This window comes from Ixodes scapularis, unplaced genomic scaffold (genome assembly GCF_016920785.2).
Source record: "Ixodes scapularis isolate PalLabHiFi unplaced genomic scaffold, ASM1692078v2 PGA_scaffold3__209_contigs__length_174095766, whole genome shotgun sequence".
NCBI lineage: Eukaryota > Metazoa > Arthropoda > Arachnida > Ixodida > Ixodidae > Ixodes > Ixodes scapularis.
In genome coordinates, this window is record NW_024609868.1 from 7,833,580 (window position 1) to 7,851,497 (window position 17,918).

Below are 17,918 nucleotides of genomic sequence, written 5' to 3' on the forward strand. Positions count from 1 at the left end.
GATGCTTCATTCTCGTTCATTTGGCGACTATCAATTCCTAGAAACCAATGGTCATTCCGAGCATGATTCGGATTGATGGCCTTCCAAAACTTACTAGAGTCAGTACGAAGTAGATGTAATAATATACATCAGTAAATATTCTTCTTAACTATTTTTGCTGCTTTATTAGTCTGTCTCGAGAATACGAAATAAGAGGAACAGTCATTGTCGTCACCACTCTTTTTGGCTTTCGCAGATATCCGTTTCTTTTCATTCAGTAGGCGTTTTAAGTTTGTCGTAAACCAAGGTAAAAGGGCATTTGACTTTATTCTGATTATGGGGAGATATGCCGAAATAAGGCACTGTAATGCAGTTTTCATTTCAATTAAGTTATCTTTCGCCTAACGACGCATGCAAGTCATGGTATATTGATCGGAAAAAAAGGCAACTTCCGCCTTTAAGGCGTTAATATGAGTGTGAGCGTGATTATGAATGAGCTTGTGGTAGGTTCTCGGTCGTTTTAAGGTAAACTATGTTTTAACATGAACAATGGCGGGATCAGTAATGAGGTTGATAACGTTAGTTGAATTCACATGTTCAGGATTAGAAACCAAAAACAAATCCAGTGTTGCATTGCCCCGTGTAGGAACGTTTACGATCTGTGTTAGTTGAAACATTTCCAACAGACAAAGAAACTCGCTTGAGCGACCGGCATACAAAGAACTTGGATAGGGTTGTATTGTTTCCCAGTTTATTTCAGAGCAATTAAATTCTCCAGCGAGTGTGAGAACCTCGTTTGAGTAAGCACTTCTTATGGTACTAAGAAATGTGTAGAAGTCATCGTTAAAGAAATCAGGGTTTGAACTTGGAAGGCGGTAACAAACACTATTCAAAACTTGGCGGAAGTCCAATTCCAGACGAATCCAGAGCAATTTAGGAGAGGAATCACACTTCATGAAGGAACAGGGGATGTCATCTTTGACGGTAATACCCACGCCTCCTCCCCTCGAAGAAACTCGATCCATTCGGAAGAGTTTATCGTTTTTCTTAATACTAATTCGGCGTTCTGTATCTTACACGTGACCCACGCTCCCGTACTGAGAATAATATCTGGCTCGCAAGAAGAAGTGATACACTAGATTTAATCTTGTTTGGAAACAAAGCTGCGGAAGTTAGCCACGAAAAAGGATAACGTTGGCACGTTTCTCTGGCGGAGTGGACGAGATAGTTCAATGTTTTCAGTAAGTCAGTGGGTGGGACGTTGGCCCTCACGTTAGGAAGGTTACAACTGGATGACGGCAGTGCATTCATTTTCGTACACACGTTTTGTTACCAACGCGCAGTTTGTTATATGACAGCTTATATATAATGCTCTGAGCTCGGAAGGACACAAACTACCACAATTTTGGCCGGGCGAACAACACCTTTGATGAAAAAACCTAGGAGACCCAGACTTTCGGTAAAGGCAAATTTTTAAGCTTGAAGCATTTTTCATGACCTTGTCTTTGCTCTTAGTGCTCAACAATTTGATAATGATTGGCCTGGTTGATACTACCCTCTTCTGACTAAGATAATGACTTCTTTCAATTTCACCAAGTTGGGTGATGTTTTCTTTTATGAAGTATGAAAGCAATTTTTCTGTGTCATTCCAATTCTCATTTTCTCCTTCCGGCATGCCTTTTATTATTAGGTTATTTCTTCGCATTCGTTGTTTATGTCTCCAAGGCTTTCAGAGAGTACAGTCAAGTGGTCAAGCTCTCAAGTGGTCATACACACCCACAGACTTGCGCTGCACATCAGCTATAGTTGCGCCTAGAGTGTCCAAAGTTTCCTTGACGTTAGCGATTTTAATAATCTTTGCTTCTAAGTTAGGGACACGTATCCCCAGACCAGTAATTCCGGAATTGATCGCCTCCAGTTTCTTCGAGTTCTCCAGCTGGAAAAGAGCGGTGCTCGTTGTTAATACCTGGATAGCTTCTTGAAGCTTATATAATATTTGCTCGGTTGTCGTTGGGCCAGGGTTTGTCTCTACTTCCACAGATGTTCAAAACAACACCAACAGAAGAGTTGCGACAGTAAACGGCTTGAAAAAAAACTGAAAGCGCCGAAACAGGCAAGGCTCGGACGATATGGCTCTGCGTGGTGTAACCTTTGTTTTGATCTATTCACGAAGCTGCCGATGCCTGCCCGGTACATTGATACATCGACACCCATAATGCACAGACTCCGGGGAATTTACATCAAGGAATAAAAACAAAATACACTTAATATCACAGTGACATATATAGCGTAAACATACCAGAAAAGGGTTCACGACAGGTTTGGCGCTGTTGGGGAGCGACGATCCTTTTTGTATTTGGGTTGAGTAGATGACGGCAGAAGAAGTCGAATTTGGAGGTTTTATGTGCCAAACCTACGACGGGCATCTGACACGCCCCAGCGGAGGACTGGGGATTAATTCTGACCATCAGGGGATTTTTTGACGGGCAACCGAAAGCTCGGTTACACGGCGCCTTCTCCACAATAAGCCTCCGTCAGATTGCGGGCACCTCGGCCGGGATTTGAACCCGCCACATGGGAATCCGGAGGCCGGCGCTCTCGCCTCGGAGCCACCGAGGCGGCTACATGACGGCAGCGCCAGCTGATAGATGGTGGGCGTAGCAGCTGGCGTTGATGAGGCTTACTTGATAATAAGTGTTTTACTTGATCTTTCACTTGACGAAACCGCCGCTGACCGTCACCACAGATGGTAAGAACAGTGGACTCACTCCCAATGTTGGGTGATTTTAGGACGGCCACGGAAGCAGCGACAAGGTTTCTGAAAAGGGTTCACGAGAGGTTAGCTAATGGCGACAACTTGGCTGCAAAGAGTTGACAAAGCATCATTTGTGATACAAAATTAACGATACCAAATTTCGGAGAATGTACTTTGAAGTCGGGAGTTGTACGTTCCTCGGAAAGTATAAAAGCATACTTTAAATGAAGTAGAAGTACATGCTCAGAAAATGTGCTTCAAGTAAAGTAAAAGTTTTTAAAACCTACTTGGGTTAGTGCTTTAAGTATAATGCACTTAACTTACTTTCCAACACTGCTAGCAGTTGATAAAAAACGCAGTACGTTGTGATTTTCGAGCGCTTAACGCCAAAGATAATAAAGCCCACCCCGTGCTGCTTAAAAGCGGTCAGTGACTATAATTAAATACGAGCATATGTTGCGAGTGCATATGACCGGATTTGGTTGCGGAAGTAGGGAACGTAGAATTGCTTAGAGAGTTTCACTTCGCTAAATTTGAATCTTCCCATTATAGAGTATGGTTCTTGAACTATTAACAATAGGTTTCGTTGTTTTAGACCTGCCGGCGATTGTAAGACAAATAGAAGTGGAAACGAACAAGTAAAGCCAGATTATTAACACATCTTATGTCAAATGTATAAACGACTGACAGGCTGTCTACTAAATTGATAAGCCTACCTTAATTATTCCCAACATTTGTTATTTGCGTTTCATGCACAAACTTATTTTTCTATGCCCAGGAATGCAGCACTCGGTCCTTTTCCAGGAAGAGCCACGGGGTCTTCCACTCAATCTAAAGCTTCTTCCTCAGTGGTTGGGTGATCTTGGATATGACGCCCACATCATAGGAAAAGTATTGACGTTAATTTATTCTCAACGCGTCACTTCAATTTGGAATTTATACTTCAACCATCGTCGTACCCCACCACCCCAAAAGAGAGAAAAAGAAAAGAAAGAAAGCGAAACGAACGTGACGCGACTTTTTTTCTATGAAAGGCGTGGCGTCCCTTAGGGGTGAACGGAGTATTCACCCCTAAACTGAGACTGCGCTGGAAGCTAGGTCCTCGTCGGTCAAGTCATACTTTCGCCGCATCATCACGCTGCCGCCCCTATCCTCGCTCAAAGAGCCGGGTCGGGTGATAAAAGGGAGGCGGCTGATTGGCCCGGCAGGCACGTAATTCGCATTGTGAAGGATTCACTGGTCCAATGGTGCAGACTGCCCGGCCCAATATACAGGGTGTTTTGTTTTTCGCTTGCTCTAGAATTAAAGCGGAAATAACCTGATTTAGGGTATTCTTTATCCCTGGGGCCATGTTGGCGGCCTTGGTGGCCACTAGGATAGGTGAGAAAGGTTCATTAGTGATGTAATGAACCAAAAACTTGAGTTAACGTTTAAAAGTTTCAAAGGCAGTCCGTCATCAGTGAATTGACACTCGACCACAGGTGGTCTGGCCATGTGGTGATATTTTCATTTAAAATAAAACAATCATCTGGCTTATACGTTCGGCAAATGCATTAAAAGCCTTCTTTCCGAATTTAGTGTCACGTGACAGTATGAAGTCACGCGAAGAGACCAAAAAGAGCATGAAATGTCCGTGGAGAGTTCGCCTACAGAGCTATGGCTTTAGAAGATTGAAACGGGCGCTTTTAGGAACTTAACTTAATTAGCTGTCTAATTAAATCATTTTGCCCGTTTTCTGGCGGCTGCCATGGCCACCAACATTGTGCCTGACCTAACGGCTAACTGCCAAGTTGGTTGGCCAAGCGGGTGCCATATGTTAGAAGGATCGGAGTCATTTCGTCGTAATATGGCGATTTTATCGACGGAAATAAGAGTAACGCAGACTGCCAACTTTGACTGTGGTGGTTTTATTAACACGATGGCTTTGAGCCTCCACCGTGATATTGCACACACCACTGGGCTTATCGTTCCCATTCGAAAATCCTACAGTCACGCTGTCACGAGTAGGAACCATATTAAGCCGCTGTCCCGCTGTTCATATACATCAAATAAAAAACACGATATTCGCTGAATACAGACGGCCGCAAGAGTTTTCGAAGCATGTTCGTTCCACACGTACGCTTCACAGACGTCTGCACAAAGTTAGTGTATGACCAATGTAACAAAATAGTGCTACCCTTCTCTGTAATGCGAAATTAGAGCGGAGCTCTTGAGGTATTATGCTTTTGCGATATACCATCGTAAATAATTTGGAAGTAATATATTGTCAGAAATAAGAACATGAACTTCATTACAAAAACTTAAAATGAATGTTTAATGCGACGAACTTGAGCCGACAAACATAAAGTAACAACCACTAGACATTCTATGACGGCGAGGGAAGGACGACTGACTGAGGCAGCTATGCGAAGCCCCTTTTGTAAGCGGGTGGGTATCTAGAAGTTTCCCAGCTCGAACAAACAAGAATATTCTCGAGTCATCCAGAACATTCCAGTCATGCAAACAAAAGAAAGATAAAAGGGCGACCGCTGGCGGGGATTAAAGCCCAGTAGCGAGCGGCGTGGGAGTCTATAGCACGCCGCTTTCTCAGCTATTCGGACGCGGCAATATATATATATATATATATATATATATATAACGGGCATGGTGGCGCGAGGCCGAAGGCGTATGTATAAAACTGAGAAGAAAAAAACCCTTAGTGAAAAACAGCAACAACGGACGATTTAACCTTCGACGTTTCGGCCGGAGTCCGGCCTTCCTGACGAAGGCCGGACTCCGGCCGAAACGTCGAAGATTAAATCGTCCGTTGTTGCTGTTTTTCACTAAGGGTTTTTTTCTTCTCAGTTTTATATATATATATATATATATGTATATATATTGATTATTTTTGTAGTTTTTGTTTGACGGTAACACATGGAGGACTATATCGGGGTACGGTGGGGACCCCATAATGCAACGTGCGCAGTGTTGCAATATGGGACTCTTAGGCGCAAGGTCCCGCATTTAGCGGTTACGCCGATGCCGGTAAATAAGGGAATGGTCGTCTAAGAACTGCGCTCTAAAAACACGCCTCAGACAGTGTATGCAGACTGTTCTTGAACGATATATTAGCAGCGTGAGCGTGGCCTAAACGTTCACCGCCGAAACATCCCGTCCTCATTACATAGTTTTCACGGACGTCACTGCCGGGGCTTATGGGATATGTTGCCGCCGTCACCAGGTACTGACGTAGTTTCAGTTTCAGGCCGCCGCCGGCAGCGCTGGCCGCTGCTGCATCGTTTTCGGTGGGCGCGTTTCTTTCACGTTTCGCGTTATGTGCTCTTGCAGTCACGGGAGTGCAGTAATGCCGATATGTGCGAAGCTCAGTTGTCGCAGCAGACGCAAGTTTTCCGCAAGGGAGAGTAACACAATGCCAAATATATAGAAGGCTGCAATGTTTGCCGAAAGTGATACACCGATAGTTTCAGCGCACAAAATCGATGTCCGAAGAAAACCGGAGCTCTTGCTCGCCTACACGGGAAGGCTTTGAAGAACCTCGACGACGACCACGCCTGTGGTCGTTGCTTCATTCTCGTTAAGGAGTATACGTATGTGTCATCCGCAATACATGGATTGCTGAAACCTATGTGCGCTTTGTCACCACGGTTAAGGCAGCTTTACAGTGTCTGGGTGTGTCACGCTGCAGGAACTGACGGGCCTCCTACCAGATTACGGACACCCGCCGCTGCTCTCTTTGTCATCGAGCTTCCTTATCTATGTGGTGAACGTAGCCCACTTATGTTTATAGTGTTTCGGCGACGGCGCGAGTTAGTGCAGCTCAGACGCTGCGACGTTTAATACCTCAAGTACAGGCACGCCTTTTAATGTACGGGCAAACATTCGACTCTCATGCACGATGCGAACCCCGACTGGGTGCCCACCCAGCGGCTGGCAAGAACGTGCTGAACAACCTCCGCCCTTTAAGAGATTGCCGGTTTGCATAATACATTGTATATATCTTTTGAATTAAAATGTTCACTTCCGTGACCCTGCATTTCGAATGGGAACTTTATGTTGTAGTCATGCATATAAATGGATATAGAAAGGTCATACGCACACTCTAAAAAAATGCCTGCGCGTCCATTTACCCGCAAAACACTCAGGCAATTTCTTCGATCCACGAAACTATCTCAGCGAATGATGAGGCGGAACATCCGTTTAGACCTAAAAACCAATTCTGCGCTGTGGCATTGCGCAATGCAAAGTGTCATGCTTGCATTGCGTAGAGTCACAGCGCAGATTTAATTTTGATTTCTAGACCTCATCATTCGCTGAGCTGATTTCGTAGATCGCAGAAATTGGCTCTTCGAGCGTTTTTCGGTTAAGTAGACGTGCAGGCCTTTTTGAGACAGCAGGATGGCACACGCCGTAGCGATGTCGCAATCGAGCAGCGCACCAGCGGTGGCGGCGTCCGTGTTTGCTTCTCAGTACCTGGTAATGGCGGCCGGCGGGTGGGAATAGGAAAGTGACGTCACGTGAAACCTACGTGTAGTATCGGCGGAATGCCCGGGGGGGGGGGGGGGGGGGGGCTGGGGGTGTAGACTTGAATAGAGGGCATGCGACACCTAAAGGGTGACCACCAACCCAAGTGATGTCTGCGCCAAATGGCACTGCTGGGAGCCGCACCGCGTAGCCACTGTGTTGTCGCGCGCTTACCATTCTCACTCCGCAACCAGTCAAGTCGCACCTTACTTATTATGAACGCCGAAGAACGAATTACGCAGGGAGAAGCAGGAACATGATAAGCCACGCCGTTCTTGCTTTGTCAGTGAGAACGGACTGGCTCATTATGCTTATACTTCTCACTGCTTGATTCGTTGTTTGGCGTTCATAATGAGTAAGGCTGCCATCGGATTGGCTGCGGAGTGATAATTCTAAGCGTGCGACGAGACAGTGGCCCCGCGGTGAGGCGCCACTGGCTGGAACATCAGTTGGATCGAAGCGCTTCCTTTAGGTGTCGCACGTGGACTTCCGCTGTGAACTCCTAGACTGGACGCGCGCTCAGAAGAGCCACGAGAAGAATTAAGCAAGCCCAATATCTAGCTCAATTTATGTTTTCGTCTCGGAAGAGTAGTTTTTCTAGACACACAATGAGATAAGGGGGTCATTAAAAAAAAAATCTGGGTGACTATTGAACGTTTTGCGGTGTGTCTAACTCCCCCTCTCTTTGTAGCGTGAAATTTCCTCTTTTAGGGATGAACGTTTAAAACGAGACAGCAAAACTTGGCTTCAAGGCATTAAGACACCAGGCACCTTACAGGTATCCTCTGTACTTTCAGTGGCACCTGGGATTCTACAAGAAAGAGTACACGCCCACAATGCGTGGTTTCCGAACTCACGTCGGGAGTTGGGGCTGCTTCGTCGACTACTACTCTCACGAAAAGACAATGCAGGTAACTGAGCTTAGCTATACGCCCTGGACAGTCCTTGGCATTGGATGGTATACTTAGCATACGGTGTTCCTATTGAGAGCGTGTAGCGTGCGACACATTAAGGGGGGTGCGGCGCCAAGCCTCGACAGATTGGTGGCAGCGCCGCCAAATACAGGTTCAACGGTACACGCCGCATAGAGAAGCGCTTACGGCTCTGACGTGATCCGGCTTTTTCTAATGCAGCATTTTCGCCCCCGTCGCTGTTTTCCCGCGGCCGTATTTCCCGATCTTGCTTTGAAAGTTTGAAGTAAAGGTTTGGCACCTTGACATTCGAAACCTACCCCGGTCCAGCGTGGCTCTGGGCGGGTTTTTCGCCATTCGACCCCTACGTGTGTCCCGCAGTTGCAACGTGAACGGCAACAACTCCAGTGTACCGCCACGTTTTTCGTTTATCTGCGCCGGAAGAAACTCTATACGAAGCGTTTGTGTGTTTGACGGTTCCGAAATCACTACGAGACGACACTTATCGCTGCCGGGAATTGATACAATCTGCGTGAGAAGTATTTTTCGTATTGGTCTTCGCTCGCGGGATGATCTAGTAGACGTGCTGGGATTGAGATGATCGCGACGATTTTCTCCGGGACATGTGGGGGACCTGTGCTCTCAATTTCCGGGACTCGTATAAAAGAAGTTAGCGCCGAATGTGGCCCCGAACGTTTTGTACACCGCAGCGCTCGGATAAGCTAACATTCATTACAACCGAAGATTATCTGCTACTGCAGGATGTCCATGCTTGTCCGCGGCCGTGTTCTACACGAACTGGTTCTGCAAGGAGCCGCATTGTGGCGCCACTGTTCCATCGCACGCTTCCAATAGTCAGTCATGGCTTAAGAAGGCTTATTATCTACGCGCTTCGTGCGTCGTGATTCATTTTTCGGCATTTTGTACCGGCTAATAGAGCAACCCCATTGGCTGCGGTGCGATGAGAGGACCTCGTCAAAACCGCCATTTCTTAGTCACTGCGCTTCACCATTTGGCACAGGTGTTATAAGCTCACACGAGGTCCACCAATATTCAGCAGAACGTGGGATAATCTGGGTGTCAGAGCTCGCCCTTTATAAACTAGCATTCAATTTCGGAGTGAGCCGCTAAATTACTACGCTTTATTAGGTGGGGATTTCTGTGTGTTAGTAAATCGTTAAACTATTATTTATAAAAGCCAACCTTCCGTCGTATTAAGCACCCTACTCTGCAACAGCCCGAAATAATTTGGTCACTATAGTGACTGGCAGCTTAAGAGAACGTAGTAAAGAAATAGGAAAAAAAGTAAGAAAGTCGAGCATAGTAAGCCACTTACTACTTTCAGGCTTGTTACTTCGTGATCCGTTCCTTGGTCTTCCTAGCGGCTAACGGCCAAATCTGATTGTCTGCGGTTGTCTAATTACATTGTCAGGATTCGCTGCACCTTCTAACTACAGGGAAATTATAGTAGCATAACCAGGTTCTATATATATATAAACAAAAAAAAAAAATGATTTCATTTGTCTTGCGCCAGAAAACATTAAACTATAATACTTTGGATGTTCCAATTTGTTTGTAAAATTATATAACATGTTCCTCGTTAATGTTTAACGTGTAACTCTATCAAAGACCGCATAGGGCTCATCATTTTTAAGGTTGTTGGTACTTTAACCCATACAGTGGTAGGTTTGTCATCTTCGTCATTCGCATCGGTAAGTTTGGTGTCAGGTGCTGCATCGGCTATCGCATGTGAGATATTTTGAGTTTTTTTCGGGTAAGTGGACGCGCAGGCCTTTTTTAGAGTGTATGACTCAATATAACGAGACGAAGGAAAAAAATGGCGAACGTTCCGAGAGGAGCCGCTGCGGTTCCCGAGGTGAATACCAGCACAGAGGCAGCTTGAAAGATAGAGAAACTGTCGTTACCGATGTCGTTGCACTTGCTCTTGCCTTCGTTTTCGGTTTCTGCAAACAAAGGTTGAGACTTTTTTTTTTTTTTTTTGCTTTTCTTCGAAGGATTTTTTCGTAGAAATGTTACGCACATCAGGAGTGGACCTGCCACGCATCCCTTCAGGACTGGACTTCCGGCGCGATTTTCGTGCCTCCCACTTCGATTCCGGAAAGTATCTGACACACTTGCTGACCGACGAAGCCACAAAACTCATCATGAACCACCCGGACGAAAAGGTGAGAAAGAAGAAATGAAGCACGATGCTGATGATATGTACATTTCACTGCTTCGCTGCATACGACAGATTACACGCAGCGTATCGAAGCACTAGCTCGACTTTGCAAAATTATCTGGTGGCACGAAAACGTGCTCTAGAAAAGCGCTTTTCAAAAATGCGCGCTCGCGCTTTTTTTTTAACGCAGTGTTATGTTTGAAGAAGAACACGCAGAAAAAGCAAACAATAAACAATTCGTTTAATATATAAGCTGCGTGACGTCGGTCAAGTAAAGTTAAGTTGAGAGTTTACTTGGTTTTTTTATATATAGTTTAATTTTCCCTTCACTGCGTTCTAGGGGTACAGGTAACAAACATGGAAATCCAAATAAACTGCAGAATTATCTCACAAATTTGAAGTTAAGCCGCAACAAAAAAAGAATAAAAGACGTTTACAATCCCCTGTAACGCCGAATTAGAGCGCAGCTCTCGAGGAGGAGGAGGGGAAGGTACGGAAAGAAGGGTATGCCCCTCCTCCTCATCCGTACCCTTCCCTCCTCCTCTCCTGCTTCCCTCCCATTTGGCGGAAAATTTTCGCTAAATTTCCCCTAAATTTTGCGGAAAAAATTCCCCACTAAATTTATCCGGGAAATGTTCCACTAATTTCCTCGCTAAACAGCGGGGAAATTAGTTTTCGACCGGGTAATTTTATTTGCTAAATTTAGGGAGGAATATTTTCACTAAATTTAGCGGTTAGATTTTTCCGCTAAATTTAGCGGGGAAATGTTTTTCGAAAAATTCAGCGGGGAAATTGTTTCGCTAAATGCAGCGGGAAAATGTTTCCGCTGAATTCAGCGAACAAATATTCCCGCTAAATTTAGCTGGAAAATTTTCGGCTAAATTTAGAGAAAAACTTTTGCGCTGAATTTAGCGGGGAATTCTTCCACAATATATAGTGGGGAAACTTTCCCGCTAATTTTTGAGGGGAAATTTTTCAGCTATATTTAGCGGGGAAATTTTTCAGCTAAATATAGCGGGGAATTGTTTCGGCAAAGTTTAGCAGGGAAATTTACCCATAACGCAACGCGCGGTGACGTCACTGGTGACTTAAGTCGTGACAACGTTACTAAAACACTCAGTTGGGAAACTCGCCGTCGAAACCTGGGTCGCTGGCGTCCACCGAGACCGAGCTAAATGCGACAACAGCGCCACTCTTTATCATTTGTCTGTACTGTGGTCACCTTGAGCTTTTTGAAAGCCTGTTTTTGCGTAAAAACAAACAAAAAAAGACTCTTTTTGTATGAAATTTATTGGAGTTTAGTAAAAAAGAGGGGCGCGTTATGTTTTTAAAATCTTTAGTTTGCAGGGTTTTGCGGCACAATTAATATTGTTTTTATACAACCATGCCTCAGCGGGCCTTTCAGCTGGCGCGTCCCGCCCTAGGTGCATTTTAACTTCGGTAGCTAAACGCGGCGCGTCTTCCTCTACCGCTGTATCTCTACCGCTGTATCTGTTCTTAAAGCCAAAATAGTCACGTGCAGTTCCTCGAGTGACCGCTGCGGGAGAAATGGTGGTGTTGTGTTCGTCATTAGCTCGGTGCTCGGAGACAGATTGGGGCCACTTTTTCAAAGCTGTCTCTGTGGGAGTTTCCCAACTGAGTGTTTTAGTAACGTTGACTCGTGACGTCACACGTGACGTCACGTGTGACGTCATTATGCAAAACGTCCCATAATGCAACGCGCGGTTACGCCGACGTCGACGGCGACTCCGACGCCGTTCAAGCCGGAAACCGGCGCCTATCAGCTGCGCTCTAAAAAAAAAAAGTACAGTGCGCTCAACTGTTAAATACAACAATTAGGTGGTGGGCGAAAGCTGCCGCCTAACAATAAAAGTTAATGATAGCGATGTTGCAGCAGAAATTAAAGCTAGGTCACCTTCAATTCTTTTGCCAGGGGCCCTAAACTCGTGAAACACAAAGTTTGAGCCGAAAGTTTGCGGAACGCGCCGGTTGGACGTTGGCGAAAAAAGCGCGAAGTCATCGTCGGGATAGGCCAATTGGTGCGCTCCGTCAACTTCGGCCCCAACTTTGTGTTTGACGAGTTTAGAGGCCCAGATGTCTCAGTGCTTTATTATGACTGCAGTCCTGTTATCATTCTTAAAACGGCGGTGGAGAGCGCGACAGAATGCGATGTTTATATTTTTCGTATCTTACACCGACGACTGTAGATAATTTGCTGAGAAACAAAAACTAAGTGTAAACACACAGAAAAAAAAATAAAGCAAAAAGCCATCTTTTTTGTTTGTCATCGCCGAAATAAGCATCGGTCATCGCGTCAATTCTGGGAGTCTAAAACTAAACAGTAACAGCCGTATGAGCTGCCAGACTGCAGCATAATACGACGTAGGCAGTCTTTCAGGCAGATACCCGTGTTTTGTATATTATAGTTGAAGAAAGAACAGTGTAAAAGGCGGGAAGAAAACAAAATGCCAACCGAACATACACTTCGGTAAGTGTTTGTCTGCTGAAGGTTTGCAGCGGGAAACCATTCGCCACAATTTAGTCGGTCTACGTGTTCAGCAATAAAGAGGGTATGATGCCTCAGTATGTGCGTTCCTTTTCCGTTTCCACATCTGGCGTATATTCAACGCACAAGTTAATGCAAAAAACAACAATAAAAAACTAACTAACTGTGAAATCGCTCACTTTTTTAAGACAAAAAGCACCGGAGCACTGTAGCTGGTTACTTGGATGACAATACTAAACTACGTCACGTGTTCCTGTTTTTGCTTTTGTTACTGTTTTACCAAGTGAAGTCAAAGCCAACCCGCAACATACAAGTTGTATGGCTGCGATAGCCATATATCAGGAGCCGCAATGTAGAGGGTGCCCCAAATAGCAATTTACAGTGTTTTTCTCACCGCAAAAATAAACTACGCATCGGCGAACGCTCATTCTCCACCCAAGTGTAGTGCAAGTGGTTCGAACGAGCTGCCAAAGTTTCAGAGCTAACCGTAATCTTAGTCAAACGTTATACGTGTTTACTCGAAACATGCAATGGGAAAATGGCGGCGGACAGAGGTCTCGAATACTTGGACCTCTATGGAGCCAGTTACCGAAAACGGGCGAAATATTGGCACCATTATTCACCTGACAATCTTAAGAAAATTACTTATTGAGGCAACGGTTAGTTTTGTAACTTTGGCACCTGGTTCGGATAGCTAGTTTTACGTTTGGGAGGAGAATGCACGTTCGGCGATGTGTAGTTTATTTTTAAGGTGAAAAAGAAAGGCAGTATGCATTTTTTTTTTTTAGGAGAACACGTTATACTGAAAATTATCCTGACCAGGCGTATGAAGCAGTTTGAGCTCTTTGGAAACTTTGCGTTGACTTAGGTGATTACTTTCTTTTCTTTTTGGAGGGGGGCTACATTTAATAAATTAAATTAAACACAAACTAATAAAACGACATTACGGCCAGTGCGCGGGCGAACTGGTGGAAGTTTAACATGATTATATTAACCCAAGACTGGGGCAGAAGGACACAATTTATTTGGAATTGAATAGAAAGTTAGAGAGACAGACAAAGAAGTAGCTGTCTCTCCCTGTTACTTTCTCTTCAACAGTAAAACAAAGTCCTCGTTCTGCCCCAGCCTCAGCTTAAAATAATTATGGTGAAAATGTGTAAGATCGGGGAGACAACAAATTTTTCGCACGTCACACAATGCGCTTACACATTTGCTTCACTCGCCATCCAGTCTGGTATCTATTAGGATCTTGATGTAGTCTCTGCGTTTTGATGGGTTCTTACCTTGGGACATAGCAGTTTCTCGGGCTTGCGTGCAACCCTGGGAAATAGGAGTTTTCCTCGCTCCGTCATTACATAAAACGATCGGCAAGCGACAAGTCACAAAACTTTTTGTCTCATTATATGTTACATATACCCATAATGTTTTTTTCACTTCTTGGGCTGGCATGCTGTAGAGAGAGATGCGGTAAGGAATACATAATGAAACAATCAAAACTGCCAAGAAAACGTACGTACTGGTGTCGCACACATGCTTTGAAACTGCACCGACTTTAGACACGAGAATGGGCAGTGACAGCGTTCTTGTGTCGAAATTTAAGGAAGATCTGAAAACGTTCTGCAGTTCGTCATGTCAGGGCGATAACTCACTTTCCGTACTCCTCTAAGTATCCCAGAAAATTTGAGAATGCCATTAATGCGCGGCTTTTTTTCATATTAAAAATGTAATATCAAATCGCGATGCACAGCTTTAAAAATAAACAAGAAAAACACCGTTTTATAGCAATAACTTTTATAGGCTCTTCTCTCCACTGGAAATGACATATGTGGTTGATGTTGTAACTGCCTACCTCTGCCCTTGCTAACGCAAGTGGGAACGCGCAGGCGCGCGCAACCAAAGCTCTGCGGAACCCAGCGGCTCGCGCTGAACCCGGTGCTTCTAGTCTCAGCTTAAGGGTGAATGGAGCATAGTACTAGTACGAGTATTCTTTGATTTAGTAGTTTTAACTGACGATGTAGGCCGTCCGTCGTCGACGTTGTCAAATTGTTGAAAAAGATTGCCCTCCACCCGCGGGAATCGAACCTTCGTCCGTCGCGTGTAAAGCAGAGGCATCACCACTGAGCCACGCCAAAGAGTTAACGAGCCGCTTTAAACACAGGAGTTTTGTGCACCTGATGCCCACTGCACATGTTGTCTGAAAAAATAAGAGTAAGCAATAAGAAGATGCCGTTTTAGCACTGTCAATGTCACGAGCCCTTGCCGGGAGACGCGCTTTCGTGCACTCCGAAACAAAAAATTCCGAGGACATTAAAGCACTTCTTATGAGTTGTGAATGCGAAAGCATGAATGCCGTTCTTCCACTCCCTTAGTTCGTCTGCGCTGTATTGGCGTGGACGCCCAGATTTCGCTACTGCCGAGGCTTGGGAACTCCGACAACTCCGGCGGCAACCAAAAACAACTCGGGCGATTCGGCCAGGGTGTGACGCCGTCCAGCGCCGTGCGTCCTCTGTGCGTTTCCCCCCTGCGTTCCCATTCGCTGCGGCGGCGTGAAAACATTTTGGTTTGGGCGGGAAATATCGGTCCCGGACCGATCGCTGCCGCGATCGAATATTCTGTCGCCGGCGAGGTGCCCCCCTCTCCTGGCGTCAATTTCCCCGCCGATTCACCTGCGGATCCACAAGTGTGAACACGCCCATAGAGAAGTTCGCCCTTCTCGTGCCTTATGTCTCCATCCCGTTTGTCTTGTATGTTTTTCGCATGACGACCGGCAGCCACTGTTCCTGTATCTGGCCCATCAAGCTCCTCACTCGGGCAACTTCGTCAGACTCGAAGTGCCTGAAACCTACACCGAGCAGTACCGGGACATCGGCTCTAAAAATAGGACTTTGTATGCTGGTATGTCGCCCCCGACAAAGATTATGATGGCCTTCTCGTACCCGCCATTGCTCTTAATTTAATTTATGACAGAATGCAAAATGCGTCTTTGGGACTGACAGTCTATCTTGAAAATATCCTCAAAATATTAACGTGAAACGTCCTATGGCTAGATGCTCGGCATTTCCTGATGGCTGGATAAAAGCGTGGCTGCGAGGCTCGATGCTCGATTGGTTAACGGGGAGGTCATGCGACCTGAGGGGTAGGCGAGGAGGATCTCGACCACCTGTGCGCACCGAGGGAGAGGAGCTCGAGAGTATGGAAGGTTCTGGAAGATCGCCTGGATTATCAGTCGGATTAGTGATAGTGTCGCTTTATTCTAGGAACACTTATCAAGTGTACACGTGGTACGAGTTAAACTACACTCTAAAAAAAAAACCTGTGTATCCGCTTTCCCTCACAACACTCGGAGAGCCAATCATGGCAACCTACGAAGGCACCTCGGCGAATAACGATGCCGAACCATATGCTTAGACCAAAAAACGCAGTCTGAGTTGTGACATTAAGCAATGCAAAACGTCACGCTTGCATTGCCTAATGTCACAACTCAGACTAAGTTTTTTTGTTTAAACATATGTTGCGGCATCGTCATTCACCAAGCTGCCTTCGTAAATTGCCGTGATTGGCTCTCCGAGTATTGTGAGGGAAAGCGGATGCACAGGCCTTTTTTAGAGTGTAGCTGAGGAAGAGCGCCGTGAACGTAGACGTCTGGCGTTTGGAAACTCGGAGTATCGCTAAACGATTGTGATGGTAAAACGTTTAACGAATGCTACATAAGTGCCCAGCAATTTACCATACCTTGTTTAAAATAAAAAATAACGTAGCAGAAACGTTGATAAAACGTTGAGTTTAACCCATAGCAGCAAAGGCTCCATCGCGTGTAGGACAATCACACATCGTGATTGTGCCGTGATCTTGGGCTTGTTTCTGCGCCGAGTGATTTGTTTGGCCCGTGATAATAACGACACAAAAATGACGAGCGGCTTGACGATGCACCTTTTTGCGCTCCCTGATTGGCTCCGTCGGATCGTGGCGTTGGCTGCTGTCGTAACATGAAACGGAGTATATCGCTTATTTATGTCCCCGTTTGCCGTGTTTGTGCAATCATGGACATTCGTGCTGACGCGCTCATCTTCCCGAATAATTCATGAACGTTCTATGTACCGCGAGCGAACATACATTTCGGAACATTAAGATACATTGGTTTTACGGCAAAGCTCTTAAGGGCTGGTTTCCATCGTGTCCGTCACAAACAAATTATGACACATAACTCTGAACAGCTACCGCCATCTATGAGTGACAGCGGCAAACAGACAACCGGCTTGCCGGTCGTCTGGTTGCCCCCGTCGCTCACAGATGGCGGCCACCTCTCCAGCCTTTCCACTCTGGCTTGCCGACTTGCGGCCGGCCATTACTTCATTCTCACCCTAGTACAGCTACGCTGGTCTTCATTCCTTACCAGAGCGGAAAGGGTGAAAGTTTTTTTTATAATATTCCCAACATGCATCACGGGGTACTGTGACAAAAGTTATTTACCCTGTGGTGACGTACATGTTCTGCCTCTGGAAGCGTATCAAAATGTTAAGTAATCATTGTAATGCAACGAAGAAAACAAAGGGAACTTAGTCGCGTTTTGAATGTTAAAATCACGACTGTTGCGCAAGACGGCATGTGGTTAGGGAATGTATAAATGCTGTGCATGTGATAGAAAATGCGGTTTTACGGCGCGCATTGAACATTCTATTTAGCAGCAGCTAGGATACTCGGTGTACAATTAGTAGTCCCGTGCGACCGTGTGAGCGAAGACTCCCAAACTTTCTCGAAATACCCATAATCTGGTCCAGCAGGGAATCTGCCTATGATCATTGCCTGCACAGTGTGCACTACTTGATTTTAAACTGTAATATGCTTGCTAAAATATAACACTGCCCGAAACCATTCCTGAGTCACCTAGAACGCATCCACTCTAAAAATATTTATCTTGAAAATTTGTATATTTCCCCGCATGTAAAATGAAAATGGCGATCTTTCATTCCTTAATATTGTGCATACTACAGTATATGATTTGGTAGGTGCGATCAAAATGCTTATGGTGTTTTTTCTCTTCTTGGTACATGCCCTGCGTTTTAC

At 45.4% G+C, this 17,918-nt stretch overlaps 1 protein-coding gene across 1 annotated transcript in view; it reads left to right on the forward strand.

Annotated features, from left to right (window-relative positions):
- Positions 1-17,918, forward strand: part of LOC8039275 (arylsulfatase B) — a 35,578-nt gene that overhangs the window by 12,504 nt on the left and 5,156 nt on the right. The window contains 5 exon segments of the mRNA XM_042292538.1: positions 3,513-3,625; positions 8,053-8,162; positions 10,213-10,234; positions 10,236-10,352; positions 15,626-15,749. Coding sequence (XP_042148472.1) covers positions 3,513-3,625; positions 8,053-8,162; positions 10,213-10,234; positions 10,236-10,352; positions 15,626-15,749 — 486 coding nt within the window.